This window comes from Corythoichthys intestinalis, chromosome 6, assembly GCF_030265065.1.
Source record: "Corythoichthys intestinalis isolate RoL2023-P3 chromosome 6, ASM3026506v1, whole genome shotgun sequence".
NCBI lineage: Eukaryota > Metazoa > Chordata > Actinopteri > Syngnathiformes > Syngnathidae > Corythoichthys > Corythoichthys intestinalis.
This window is the reverse complement of record NC_080400.1, coordinates 44137888-44153331: the sequence shown is the minus strand read 5'-3', so window position 1 is coordinate 44153331 and position 15444 is coordinate 44137888. Positions and strand designations below refer to the sequence as shown.

The 15444-nt window shown below is 41.2% G+C and overlaps 1 protein-coding gene across 1 annotated transcript; it reads left to right on the top strand.

The window, feature by feature from the left end:
- Window positions 1-392: 392 nt before the first annotated feature.
- scg2a (secretogranin II a) lies at window positions 393-7576 on the top strand. The gene is made up of 2 exons (XM_057839379.1): window positions 393-520; window positions 5099-7576. The coding sequence occupies exon 2, from the start codon at window positions 5107-5109 to the stop codon at window positions 6922-6924; it is 1818 nt and encodes a 605-aa protein (XP_057695362.1). The 5' UTR covers window positions 393-520; window positions 5099-5106; the 3' UTR covers window positions 6925-7576.
- Window positions 7577-15444: the final 7868 nt, after the last annotated feature.

Sequence of the window (15444 nt, the reverse complement as noted above, 5' to 3'; positions counted from 1 at the left end):
GTAACATCAACTTTAAAAAAAAACATGTTCTAAAGTTCAATGATGATTCCAAGTTAGCAATACAGTAAGTGAGAATGCTTTGTGTCCAAATGTCAGCTGGTGACCAGTTTAGGTAAAACCAGGTCTTCTCTCTCCCATAGTCAGACTGTAATGAAGAGGACCAGTACAGGAAAATTAAATGGATGGATATCGTTGATAACAATAATGTAATTGCATTCGGAAGGGAAGATACATCAAAAAAAAAAAAAAAAAAAAAAAAACAAGGAAATTATGTATCATCCAAATGTTTTTAGTCTTGGCACGATTACCAAAATAGAAGCTTTTATGCTTTGCCGACAGGGAAAAAAAGCTGCGCGCGTGATAGTGGGCGCGTGCCTACTTCTTTCTCTGACGTACGAGTCACATGGTGTGTGTCTCATAGCATGAGGAGCTGTCTGCGGTGCTGAAAGCACACTCACACTGGAGACAGAGATGCTCTGAGCACTCAACAAGAACTTCCACGCAAACTAAATCTAAAAAGGTAAGAATTTTTAGTTTAATCGTAGTGTGGCTGAGCCCGCACGTATTTTCTTTATTGTTAATGGAATTTGTGTTTTTGTTTATTTCTCCATTTTAAGGCTTTTAGTGAGAAAGAGCTTCTCCAACCTGATGCTCTGATGTTGCGTTGCGTTGCCTTTGTTTGCTTGCAATTGAAATTTAAACAGAATGTCTGTTCAGACTTTGTCAGATTTATAGCCAGGAAAAAATCAAACATATAGTAAATTCACATAACTAATCAGTCGTTTGAAATTGGTTGCAATTAAAACTCTAATGTGTTTCTCAAACTACTACATCTCAAAGAGGGGCAATATATATAGACACAGGCATTACTTATTTAGTCTGAGCGCTGGTAATAGTGAGTGATAATTGCCTTTTAAAAGGGTTTGCGCACAAATGTGGCTTCTGTGGGAACATTACTCTTACCGGGTTGCCTTGACAACAGGGCCGTGACTCACGGTGAGCGTCAATTTAACGACTAATGAGATTTGTAGGGGAACTGAATGCTGCTATGCTGCTGCAGGATGCCATCCTCAGATAAGAAGCAACAGGCGGCGATAGCATCACTGCAGCTCAGACCAATCACATTAATACTTTAATAATCATTACTCTCCAGCCGGACAAAGGGGGAAAAAAAAAGAATAAATACAGCAATTACTCTTAGAGTTGCTAATAAGAATGATGCTGCTTGATTGTAATAAATAAAACTGAATTCATAAGACAACTGAAGCACAGTCATTGCATGTACAATTAGATGGAAGAAAAAAAATATCATCTCACTGATGATGTCATCCCAACATCTGCATAATTTTATGGGACCCAGTAAAGCAGCACCAAGTGCTTTTACTTCACAATATAATCCAGTCTAGCTTTAATTTAAATTAACCCAATTTAGAATTTATTACTTGAATACTTGTTAACCGCAGTGCGTCATATTCAGTGTTTGCATACTGATGTGACCAATATTTTAGTCAGCCTATTAAGCAACATGAGCGGGAAAATATAGTACAAATGGATCTAATATGTTACTATCATGCTTTTTTTTTTCGGCATATGAAATTGTAGAATATATGTCAAAATTAACCATAATTTCCTTCAACTGCTATCAGAGGTGGGTTTAGTAGCCAAAAATTCTACTCAAGTAAGAGTAGTGTTACTTTAAAGCGTTACTACTCAAATAAAAGTAGTCATCCAAAAATGTACTCAAGTACAAGTAAAAAATATTAGGTGAAAAGAATACCCAAGTAATGAGTAACATTGTGAGTAACTGCTTTTATTTTTGTTGGATTTTTTTTTTTAAATAGTGGTTTTATTCTGAGCACAATGTTATATACTGTATATGAACTGTTGTTATTATGATGATACTGAACCACATTAAGCCAAAGAAATACAAAATATATATACTGTATATTGAATTTCAACGAAAAAAAAATACATAAATGAAGCATTATTCGTCCAAAGAGCATGAGTGCTCTCTGGTGGAGAAAATAGTTTGTAGATTGAATAGTGAAGAGTTCCTTCATAATTACTATTACTATTTTTAAAGTGAAAGGATCATATCTCGGGTTTTCCATGGTCAACCAAATATAAACTGGGAGAGGTTAAAATGTTGAGGGCACCACTCTATATCAAATACTTCATTTTTTACAGTGCTTTAAAGACACCACATGATTGAACAGGCTGGCGTTGTGATTGATGTCTGGTTGGCATAATGGAGTTATGTGATTATTGTTGCAACGTCTCATTGGTGAAATCGGTAGAACTACTCTTGGCATTACTGGCAAAAAAAACCAAAAACAAATCGAACATGTAGAAGAAAGAGGAAAAATGTAACGACTAGTGTAGCCCAAAGTAACGCAGTAAGAGTAGCGTTTTTTCTTCACAAATCTACTCAAGTAAAAGTAAAAAGCTTAGTAAAACTACTCTTAGGAGTACATTTTTCTCAAAAAGTTACTCAAGTAAATGTAACGGACTACATGTAACGCGTTACTACCCACCTCTAACTACTATTACTGTAAATCACATACGTAATATAGTGAAAATAAAATAATAATGACCTAACGTTCTTTTATGAACATTTGAAGTGATTTTGAGACCATAACTGGGGTGTCATACTCGTTTTTGTATTGCAGGCATGATTTACTTCTAACGGCAGTGTTGTATGCCAACCTGTATGTATGACAGCCTCATATTTTTCACAAAAACACAACAAATTGAATGATACTTAGAGATTTAGATTACTTTTTGTTACTAGGAGCACTGTAGTCACGAACATGAAACTTTCCAGTCATTTCTTAAAAGATAAATGTTGGAATAAGTTATAGAAATTTTATATTGAAACCCCTCTTAATGTTTTCGTTTTATTAAAATTTGTAACATTTTCAATCAAAAAATAAACTAGTAGCTCGCCATTGTTGATGTCAATAATTACACCATGCTCACTCCCCAAACCCATAAAATCATTTGGACCCAAGCGCCAGCAGAGGGCGCCAAACGACAAAAAACAAGTAACAAGCGGACATTACACTGCTGTCATTTTAATCTGTTTGAGCGGGGCATATGCGTTAATTGCGTCAAATATTTTAACGTGATTAATTGAAACAATTAATTACCGCCCGTTAACGCGATAATTTTGACAGCCCTAATGTTGAGTAAAGATTTTTTGAAATTGTTTGGGCAAAATGCATTCATTTTAGAGCAGTACCTGCGTTTGAAATGAGAAGCCAGCAAAAATGTTGAGATCAGAAGCTGTTTCTTTTTAAAGGGGAATGGTAACTAAAAATCTTGTGACATCTCAAAACTATCTGCAGTTTTGATATTTTGGTGAGGAGTATGAAGTCGATGTATACAGTGGGGCAAATTAAGTATTTAGTCAACCACTAATTGTGCAAGTTCTCCCACTTGAAAATATTAGAGAGGCCTGTAATTGTCAACATGGGTAAACCTCAAACATGAGAGACAGAATGTGGAAAAAAACAGAAAATCACATTGTTTTGATTTTTAAAGAATTTATTTGCAAATCATGGTGGAAAATAAGTATTTGGTCAATACCAAAAGTTCATCTCAATACTTTGTTATGTACCCTTTGTTGGCAAAAACGGAGGCCAAATATTTTCTTCATAAGTTTTTTACACACTGTTGCTGGTATTTTGGCCCATTCCTCCATGCAGATCTCCTCTAGAGCAGTGATGTTTTGGAGCTGTCATTGGGCAACACGGACTTTCAACTCCCTCCACAGATTTTCTATGGGGTTGAGAGCTGGAGACTGGCTAGGCCACTTCAGAACCTTGAAATGCTTCTTACGAAGCCACTCCTTTGTTGCCCTGGCTATGTGTTTGGGATCATTGTCATGCTGAAAGAACCAGCCCCGTCTCATCTTCGATGCCCTTGCTGATGGAAGGAGATTTTCACTCAAAATCTCTCGATACATTGCCCCATTTATTCTTTCCTTTACACAGATTAGTCATCCTGGTCCCTTTGCAGAAAAACAGCCCCAAATCATGATATTTCCACCCCCATGCTTCACAGTGGGTATGGTGTTCTTCGGATGCAATTCAGTATTCTTTCTCCTCCAAACACGAGAACCTGTGTTTCAACCAAAAAGTTCTATTTTGGTTTCATCAACCATAACACATTCTCTCAGTCCTCGTCTGGATCATCCAAATGCTTTCAAGTGAACCGCAGACGGGCCTGGACGTGTGCTTTCTTCAGCAGGGGGACATCACTGGCAGTGCAGGATTTGAGTCCCTGGCGGCGCATCGTGTTACTGATAGTAGCCTTTGTGACTGTGGTCCCAGCTGTCTGTAGGTCATTCACTAGGTCCCCCCGTGTAGTTCTGGGATTTTTTGCTCACCGTTCTTGTTATCATCTTGCATGGAGCCCCAGATCGACGGAGTGGTCTTGTATGTCTTGCATTTTCTCATAATTGCTCACACAGTTGATTTCTTTACACCAAGCGTTTTACCTAATGCAGATTGTTTTCCTAGCCTGGTGCAGGCCTACAATTTTGTCTCTGGTGTCCTTCGACAGCACTTTGGTCTTGGCCATAGTGGAATTTGGAGTGTGACTGACTGAGGGTTGTGGACAGGTGTCTTTTGTACCGATAATGAGTTAAAACAGGTGTCGTTAATACAGCGAGTGGAGCCTCGGTAGACCTCTTTAGAAGAAGTTAGACCTCTTTGACAGCCAGAAATCTTGCTTGTTTGTAGGTGACCAAATACTTATTTTCCCATCTAATTTGGAAATAAATTCTTTAAAAATCAAACAATGTGATTTTCTGTTCTTTTTTTCCACATTCTGTCTCTCATGATTGAGGTCTACCTACGTAGACAATTACAGGCCTCTCTAATTTTTTCAAGTAGGAGAACTTACACAATTGGTGGTTGACTAAATACTTATTTGCCCCACTGTATGATTTTTCTGTCATAGGCCACACAAAATGATGTTGTGGGCCCAATCAGACTCCCAAACCTTGAGTTTAATACCATTACTGTAAAAGATCATAATCTCTTATTCTTTTAAGGTCTATGTTAACTTGTGCATGATGGACTTTCCTCTGCAGGTATCACAATGTTGTCGCTTCCCTGCAAACCCACCAAAGGCAAACCTTCCCTTCCCCGTTTGGCTGGGCTTCTGTTTGTCACTCTGTGTCTCCGCTCCGTTCATGGGGCTACTCTCAGAGAGCATCGACTGCGAGAGAGTGAATCAGACCCGTCCCTGTCACCTGATTCTGACATGATCAAAGCCTTGGAGTACATTGAGAGCCTCCACCAGAGGACGAACTCACAGGAGAAGCCTCTTCTTTCCATGGGGAATGATGGGCATGACTTGGATGATGTTCAGAAGATAGGCACCGTGCTGAGAATGGCTCCCGACCCGACTCGTGCCAGAAATGATGAAGAGGAAGACGACGTGGATGAGGAGAGGAGTGATGATAAGAGTGGGGAGCTGCTGCAGGCCGTGCTCAGCACTCTCCAACAGACTGAAAAGGCCTCCAAACCTGCTTTGCTTCGTCCTTCCTCTGTTGGAGGAGGTGATGTGAGGAATGGCATGTACCCAAGGGTGCAGAAGCAACAGGGCATCATGCCCCACAAGAAGATGCCCTTAATGTTTGAAGACGATGAAGAAGGTGAGGGTGAAGAAGAGGAGGATGAGGATGACCACGAAAGCCCTTTTAAACGCACCAATGAGAATGTGGAGGAGAAGTACACGCCTCAAAACCTAGCGACTCTGCAGTCGGTCTTTGACGAACTGGACAAATTCACCAATGAGAAGACCTCGCACAAACGACAGGATGAAGAGGATGCGGATGAAGAGGAGGAGGAAGAAGGGGAAGATTTGTTCAATCTAAGAAATGTGGAGTACGATGACGACGATGACGAGGACCTCGCTGACTGGGGTCCAATAGAAGAGCAAGGGGAGGATGAGGAGGAAGGGGAAGATGACAAAGAAGCGTTGGATAGGAGCCTTGACTATGTTGATGATGAGGAGGAGCAGGATGAGGAAGAGAATGAAAGGTATCCGGTTCGGAAGTCGACTGATCCAGACCAGGTCGACTACTACCTTCTTAAAGTGCTGGAGAAAACAGAGGAAGAGGAGCAGAAGCGAGCAATTGAAGAAGAGGAGAAGAAAAGGGCTGAGAGACGAGTAACTTGGTACCGAAATAACATTGACCCGCGGGTTATTCGTCAGCTCCTTCAGATCTCCCAGAAATACCAGATCCCACCTGTAGATCTCCTGGGCATGCTCAAAACCGGAGAAACGATAAGTCAAGGAAAGAAACAACAGAGCAACAACAAAAGCAATATCTGGAAGACGTCCGCAAAGAAGATCTACAAGATTCCTCAAGCCAAATTCTACAGTAGACCCCCAGCTGCCAGAAAGGGCAGCCCCAAAAACCTGCAGACAGAAGCAATCCGTAACATTCTGGGACTGAACCGAGATCAAACTCCCGTCAGAAAGCCGTACAGGAGCTCGGCGTCACGAATTCACACTTTGACAGCGAGGCCCACGGGGGATGCCGCTCCCACGCAGCGACGTCTCCCTCCCAGCAAGACGATGGACTACGACGACACGGCAGACGGCGAGCTGGCGGCGTATCTGGCGGCTCAGATGCTGCCTCGCTATCCCGGCCTCGCGTACCGCTATGGCAAGGCTGGCCAAAAGCGGGACGAGGTAGGGCAGAGCACAGCGGGGTCGTTTGAACAGGCCATGCAGGATTATTTGGATCAAATGGACTCGGATAAAGAGGCGGATATAAAGAGACAGTCAGAAGATGATGAGAGAGGCGACAACACGCAAGAATTTGATAACAAGGCTCTGATGAAACTGATGAGTTACCTCAACCCAGAAAGTGAGGACAATGAGAAAGTGCTCAATGGCATATAAATCAATATACAGTTGCCGCTCAATAAATAGGAATACCTTAGATGAATTATTTTATTTTCATTACATCACTTTAAAAAACAAACTCCTGTATGATGTAGACTATGAACAAATCAATTTCATAAGGCTATTTCAACTGTTTAAATTTATGATTGTTATATGTGATATTTAGAGTTCTTAAAAGGTACATTTGGGTCTTATGTAAAAGATGTAATCATCATAAACATCTTAAAAAGTTATTGTTAAAAAAAATTTCACTCTCCGTAGCGAATTTATATCATATAAATTAGATTTTCCGCAACATTCTTATTTATTGAGATACAACTGTATTTACATGTATATGTTATTATGCTGGTTGAAGTGACAGAGACAATAAAGTATTTTCAAAGATATTAAAAAAAAATACAAATGCAGTCAATTGTGAATCCTCCGTAGGTTTACTGAAAGTTATTATCTGAAATATGAATGTTCTGACATTAATTTGATTTAGTTGCTTAACATCCCATACATGTGACTCACCAGACTTGATATACACAGGATTACACACTGCACACACAAGCATATCAGTGTTGGACCCCTTCACTTGTGTTTGTTGGTAATTCTTTCTTAAATGTAGGCATATGTGACAAACTTGAGGTTAATAAAGCATTGACTTTATTTTTTCCTTGCTGAGTCCTGTTATTATTTCTTTCAAAGAAAATGTGTGTAGATAATCATCAAACAATCCAAAATTGTTTTAGAAAATACTTGTTCTATAAAGTTGTTATGTAGAAAAGATACACAAGATACTGGAATGATTTAATCCATATAACGAAGCATTTAAATGCAATATTCACTTGTTCTGTACAGAGCTTTTTTTTAAAATGAAATAACAGCCACAGCTAGAGGTGCAACAAATAATCGATTAATTGAAAACTAATTGATTAACAAATTAATCAACAACTATTTTGATAACCGAGTAATCGTTAAAAATCTGCTTTTACTTTGGAAAACAACTACCGGTACTCAAATTTTTGTCAATTTTCGGACATCTTGCTTTCTAAACTAGCTTTTTAATAAGACTGCAAAATCTATTTGATTAAATCGATCAATAAATCTGTTGCCATCGAATCTGATAATCATTACAGTTGTAGACTACAGAAAATTGCTAGCAATTGCATTAGGTAGCCCTGCATATACAAGTATGATTCATTCAAACGTAACGGCAAAGCAGACAATCATGGGGCAGATATACATAAGCATTCCCACTCATTTCCGCAACTATGGACAGTCTTCAATTATTTCCTGCTATGCCCTCCACCCCAGAAAGAAGAAAAACATTTCATGAACCCCCTCCCTGATCGAGAATCAATTAAATAATATCATTTGTCAATTAAATTTGTCATTCGTACACTTCTCCATAAAATTGTAGCTTTATTACCTTTAAAGAAAAGATTTAAAGTGCATCAATTTTCCTGACCTGAAATAAAATAAATCTTTATTCAAACTCTCAGATGATTAATACATATGGTGCGCCATAATTCCTCTTCTTAGTGTTTGGATACATTTCTTTTGTCTCATTATTTCTGTCTCTTGCAACCTTTGTTTTTATCCCTGGGCAAAATAAAAATGTTTGGAAAAAATGGATTTGTTTACTTTCTTCAAAGTAGCAGCTTCTCAGAGTTTTCCGGCTTCTGCCTTCCCCTCTTTTCAGCCCAGGTATCCTCCCCGGGCTCCAGCGCGGGTCGCTAGCTGGGTGCCGGTGGCTCGGCGGGGTATCACCTACTCCTTCCTGATCCTGTCCTGCCCCAGGCTTAGTGGGCCTTGGGGGTCCTGCAGTGTGCCGTGTCCCTGGGGGGCTGCGGCGGTGGCTCACAGGCCGGGTCGCCGGATGGTGGGGCGGACAGGCATGGGCAGCAGTGGGGCGTCCCCTCATACCCTCCCTGAAGACCAGTTGATGGGGGCGTGGATGGTCCAGGGGACCACCCTTGATCCTGGGGGAATACCAGCGGCCCCCTTGCTGGAGCTCCAGGGAGAGGAATGGGCTGCGCTGGCTCACCCCCAGATTGGCTGGTGAAGGGCCGTGACCCTGGGGTGGCCCCTGCGCAGCATTTCCACTCGTCTGCAAGACTTACATAAGTGATGGAATTCACGCATGACTGGGTGAAGAGACACATTCAAGTAGAGAAACTGTCAGTGCCAGATTAGCGATCAGGCAGCATAGAATAGGATGCCAACATATCCACACTTACAAGTGATTCACATAATATTGGGTTCCAGACCTCACATTGCTGATTTGTGTACGCTCCACACCTCCCAATCATTATCTCTTTCTGACTCTCCCGATCCCCTCCTTTTTCTCCATGGTCATCAGGCCCCCTACATTGTGTCAACTGGAAATTGAATTACCTAACGATAATGCTAACATATTCAAAGTGTATGATTTTAATGTATTTTTTGTTGTTGTTGTTTGTTTGTCTCTTCTGTTTCTCTCTCTCCCTTTTTTTCTGCCCCCCATAACAATTTCCTTTTCGCTGCTTTCTCCCAATAAATGAAACACAATAAAAATGACAATGGGAGTATGTCATACTCCAATGTGATACATTAAAACTGTTCAGACCAATTGGACACTCAGATTCCCATTCCCCGTCTTGAGCAGCTGAACAGGACAGGTTTTTAAAAAAAAAAAAAAAAAAATGTTTTTTTTTAACTAGAGCAGAGAAAGGAGAGGCAGGAGATTCAGAGCCTCACCTGCATATTGAAAAATATATCTATATATATTAGGGATGTGATAATAAACACAAGTTCAATACGTACCTCGGTAAGGGGGTCACATTTTGGTGCGGGTTCAGTACAACAGGAAAAACAAAAAGGCTTTTTTCCCCTCACATTTGAAAGTTAAAGTTTGAATAACATCACATTGCTATATACTGTAGGTGCAATTTTTTTAAAAATGCAAAAATTGTGACCTACTTTTTTTTTTTTTTTTTTTTTTAATCAGTTCAATTCAGTCAGTTAATATAAGCATCTTTTATGTTGAAGATGTTATAGAAAGTATAATGTAATAATGCGTAGTACATGAAAAGTAACGTCATTTACTTTGCTGTGTAACTACTGTAATTACTCTTAAGGCTGAGTTATGCTTATGCGGCAGACTTAGACCGCCAAGGCAGACCCGATTTACGACCCTTCACCGTAGCCTGACGTGCATCTCCACAATTTTCTGACTGGTCGATGCATCAACACTTGGCGACGTGGCGCAAATCGACTGTGATTGGTCCGCTCATGTTGTTTCCGGTTCAGCGCAAAATCACCACCGCCATTTTCAAACGTTGTTTTGCTACACGCAAAAATGGACCATGCCGACCAGAGTATCATTGAAGAGCAAGTATGACAACTTCTACAATGTCTTGTCAAGACATTATAAAGATTGCCAAATGGCAAAGTCAGCGATTGCATTAAAAATGGAAGAAACACCGAGACAAGTATGTGTGTGTTCGGAAGCGAATGGCTACCCGAAGCGGTGACACAGTTAGGCAAGGCAAGGCAAATTTATTTATATAGCACAATTCAACACAAGGCAATTCAAAGTGCTTTACATCACATGAAGACCATAAAAATCACATTTAAATCAACACAACGTAAAAACCAAGACAAATGATCACATCTAATCACAGAATAAAAATAAATAAATAAAAATAAAACAAAAATAAAAATAAAGCAAAAACTACTACTACTAATAATCATTGAAATCAGCAATGGAGATAAGCACAATAGGAATAGAAGGCAGGTAGGTTGAAATATATAGACAGTTATGGATATGCAGTGCCAAACAAAAGCGTTTTTAGCCCTGATTTAAAGGAGCTAACAGTTTGAGCATACTTCAGACGTTCGGGTAACTTGTTCCAGAGGTGAGGAGCATAATAACTAAATGCTGCCTCACCCCTCTTGGTTCTTGTTCTTGGAACATGCAGAAGACCCGTTCCAGACGACCTTAGGGGTCTAGATGTCTCATAGGAATCTAACAAGTCAAGCATGTATTTTGGTCCAAGGCCATTAAGTGTTTTGTAGACGAGCAGTAGTATTTTATAGTCTATCCTTTGACTCACTGGAAGCCAGTGTAGCGATTTCAAAACCGGTGTAATGTGGTCCAGCTTCCTTGTATTTGTGAGGACTCTGGCTGCAGCATTCTGTACTAGCTGCAGCTTCCTGACTGATTTTTTATCAAGACCTGTAAATATACCGTTGCAGTAGTCCAATCTGCTGAAAATGAATGCATGCATAAGTTTTTCCATGTCTTGTTGAGTCAGAAGCCCCTTAATTCTGGTTATATTTTTTAGGTGGTAATAAGCGGATTTAGTGACGGACTTTAGATGGCTATCAAATTTTAGGTCTGAGTCAATAATTACGCCAAGGTTTCTGACTTGATTTGTAGCTGTTAGTGACATTGTGCTAAGTTGGCTGCTTATCTTTGACCTTTCCTTTTTTGGCCCAAAAATGATCACCTCTGTCTTCTCTACATTTAACTGGAGAAAATTCTGGCACATCCATTCATTGATTTGACGAATGCATTTACTCAGGGAGACTAAGGGACTATAATCATGTGGGGACACAGAAATGTACAGTTGTGTGTCATCTGCATAGGCGTGATAGGAGATATCATACTGTTCCATTATCTGAGCTAACGGAAGCATATAGATGTTAAATAAGAGTGGTCCAAGAATTGACCCTTGAGGGACTCCACACGTGAATTTGGTTCGTTCTGACTGATAGTTTCCAATTGACACAAAGAAATCTCTATCATGTAAATAGGATGTGAACCACTGAAGAATAGTGTCAGTAAACCCTACCCACTGTTCCAATCTGCTGAGTAGTATGTTGTGATCAACCGTGTCAAATGCGGCGCTGAGATCCAATAGTAGCAGAACAGATGATTTGCCTGCATCGGTATTCCGACGAATATCATTTAGGACTTTGATAAGCACGGTCTCGGTGCTGTGTTGTGGCCGAAATCCAGACTGAAATGAGTTAAAAAGATTGTTTTGCATCATAAAAGTCTGGATCTGTTCAAACACAGCCCTTTCGATAATTTTCCCCAGGAATGTCAGATTTGATATTGGCCTGTAATTACTAATGGTTGAGGCATCCAGATTAGGTTTTTTTAGGAGAGGTTTTATTACTGCAGTTTTTAAAGTCTGAGGAAACTCTCCTGTTTGGAGGGAAGTATTTATAATCTGAAGTATGTCTGGGGCTATGCAATGAAAAACAGTTTTGAAAAAGTTTGAAGGAAGGATGTCAAGGCAGCATGTTGTGGGCTTTAATTTCGACACAATTTCTGTTAAAGTGGCATAGTCCAGGAGGCTAAACTGTCTAAGATTGACGTGGGGGACATTTTGGGAGGTGTTTAGTGTAACATTTGTTAATCCGGAGTTGCACACAGCCTGTCTAATCTTTAGTACTTTGTGTGTAAAGAATGCTGCGAAATTATTACAGGACACCTCAGATGCCAATTCCTGAGGTATTGATGCTTGTGGGTTTGTCAGTTTGTCAACAACAGAAAATAGTGTGCGAGTATTGTTGGGGTTTCTACTAATGATCTCTGAAAAATATGATTGTCTAGCATTTTTCAGTTCCTGGTTGTATTTGCGAAGACTCTCTTTGTAGATATCATAAAAAACTAGGAGTTTGTTTTTTCGCCATCTGCGTTCTGCTCGTCTACAAACTTGTTTTTGTTTTATAGCTAGTGTGGCATTTCTCCAGGGTGACCTCTTCTTTCTTGACAAAGTTTTTGTCTTAATCGGGGCAATAGTGTCCATTACAGTCATCACACTGGAACTGAAACTATTTACAAGTTCTTCCACTGGAGCTATTGTAGAGGTTAATGATGAGGCATAGGCCTGTGTGAATAACGCACATGTGTTATCACTTATGTAACGCTTCCTAATCACCTCTGTTTCCCTTTTCAGAGGATGGACAGGGGTGGTCATTTTAAACATAATGCAGTAGTGATCAGACAGAGCAACATCATTCACTGTGACCTCAGAGATGTTAAGACCTTTGGATATTATTAAGTCCAGTATGTGCCCTCTGTTATGTGTTGGAACTGTGACATGCTGAGATAAACCAAATGTATCCAAAATATTTAAAAGCTCTCTAGCACATCCTTCTTCAGGATTATCAACATGAATGTTAAAGTCACCCACTAAAACAACACAATCAAAGTCCATGCAGACGGAAGACAGTATTTTGGTAAGCTCATCAAAAAACATTGTGTTATACTTCGGTGGTCTGTAAATTGTTACCAAGGCAGCTCTGCAAGGGCTTTTTAGCTGAATGACAATATATTCAAAGGAATCAAACTGACCACATGAAATATTCGTGCATTGAAAACTGTCCCTGATCAGACTGGCAACCCCACCTCCTTTCTTATGGGTTCTTGGAGCACTAAAGAAATTGAAGTTTGTGGGGGTTGCCTCAATCAGAACTGTCGAACTCTTATCTTGATCTAACCAAGTTTCTGTTAGGAACAACATGTCAAGGTTATGTTTGCTGATAAAATCATTAATTAAGAAAGATTTGCCAGCTAAAGATCTAATATTTAGCAGAGCCAATTGGAGATGCCAGACTGGATTCACTGGTGAGTTTTGGGAATGACTTACTATGCTTAACAGGTTGGCAGAGTTGACTGAACGTTTTTTATTTCTCACCAGTCTAGCCCTTTTTTTGTTGTTTATCACCACTGGGATTGTTGAGCATACATACTGTACTCCATAAGGCCCCGGCTTTTGCTGGGACAGAACAGTCTTTGTAATGTTGTCACAGCCTGGATCCGGTGCACATCATATTGGTGTCGCAAACATGGCTTCCTCCATAGAAGGATAATACCGTGTAATTCCAGAGTTGTAGTGCTTTGGCTTTGCCCCGAGAGAATTCCAGTGGAGGCTGGTTGGTTTGTTGCCATCTTCCCCTGGCACCTGTCGGGTGTGACAGGTACAGGGTGGAAGCGAAGACATGAACTTGAGGAGATCAAGAGACTGGTTAACCTTGCCATCTAGATCCATGGAGTCCCGATCAGGTTGACTCATTATTTCATCCAAACTAAGTCGTCGGCGGGGGGGCTTCCGGGACTGTGGGGATTTAGGCCTTGATGAGGCCTTAGCCTGACTGAGTCGGCGGAGTGGTGGCGTCTTGGAGTGTGAGGATTTGGTGCTGGATGGGGCCATATCCTGGAGTCGGCGGCGTGGTGGCGTCTTGGAGTGTGAGGATTTGGGGCTGGATGGGGCCTTATCCTGGAGTCGGCAGCGTGGTGGCGTCTTGGAGTGCGAGGATTTGGGGCTGGATGGGGCCTCGACAGCAGAGGATTGCACGGTCGGGTCGTTCTCCTCCTGTTGAGCTGATGGAGCCACTTCTTGAGTCTCGTCTGAAGGGGGTCGATCACCTGCTACCAGGGTCTCCTCCCGTTGAGGCAGTGGAGCCTCAGCAGAGGAGGGTTGGTCACAGCCTGGCAGGGCTGGCTTAGTCACCTCCCCTTCAGCGACTATCGGCTCCATTTTTGGAGGAGACATTGATTCTGCATGCACACTGTCTGATTCAGCACTCATCCCAGCCACCATGTTTATCCGATGTTTTGGGACAGCTTGCCTCCTTTCCTCGAGATAAGCAGACTGTCTGTGCCTCAAGAGATAAAACATGCTGCTGCTTAGTAACCGCACTCCTGACTTATTTAGGTGAAGGCCATCGTTCTTAAAGAGATGCCTGCGCCCTGAAAATATGTTCAAAATTGTCAATGAAGTACATCGATTGTCCAGCGCATGTTGCTTTGAGCCATTTGTTGAGCATCATCACTCTGCTGAAACTTTCATCCCCCAGCCTGGGCGCGGGTATTGGTCCACTGAAAAACACCTCAGTATTTAAAGTTCCGACTTTGTTTATCAGTTCAGTGAAGTCTTGCTTTAAAAGCTCTGATCTTTGCTTCGCAATATCGAGGGCTCCTGTGTGTATTATCAGAGTAGTGGCTGTTGGATGCTGAGCAGCAATGCTCAGGATTTTTTCAGAGATAACAGACACCGTAGCTTTGTTAAAACAACATACTCTGGTATTGTTGCTACAAAAGTGTTTCATCCCATTCACAGCAAAGTCGCCCACTATCAGAGTGCGGGGCCCATTGGGTCGCTTTCTCTGTAGCCTGCTAGCACATGCATTAGCATCATACCTCTCTTTCGAGCTGGGTGTTCCAACTTTCCCTGGGTCAGGAGTCTCGGAGAGTGGCGTAAATCTATTTTCCAGTTGAATTCCAGCAGCTTGAGGCACTTTGCTTTGAGCCTTTGTTGTTGCCTTGATCTGTCATAATTTTCTTTCTGGTGCCGGAGTAGATGACGCGGTCTTCTGCAGAGGTGGCCATTCCTTTTCATCGTAAATCTGCCAGTGCTGGGTTCTGCCAGGGTCCCGTTGAGTCTCGACGGTGTTTGTTTGCATTCTGTGGGTCCGCTCCCACTCGCTGTTTTGGGAGATCGGCAGAGTGGTTTCATTCCCGAGCTGTCCATT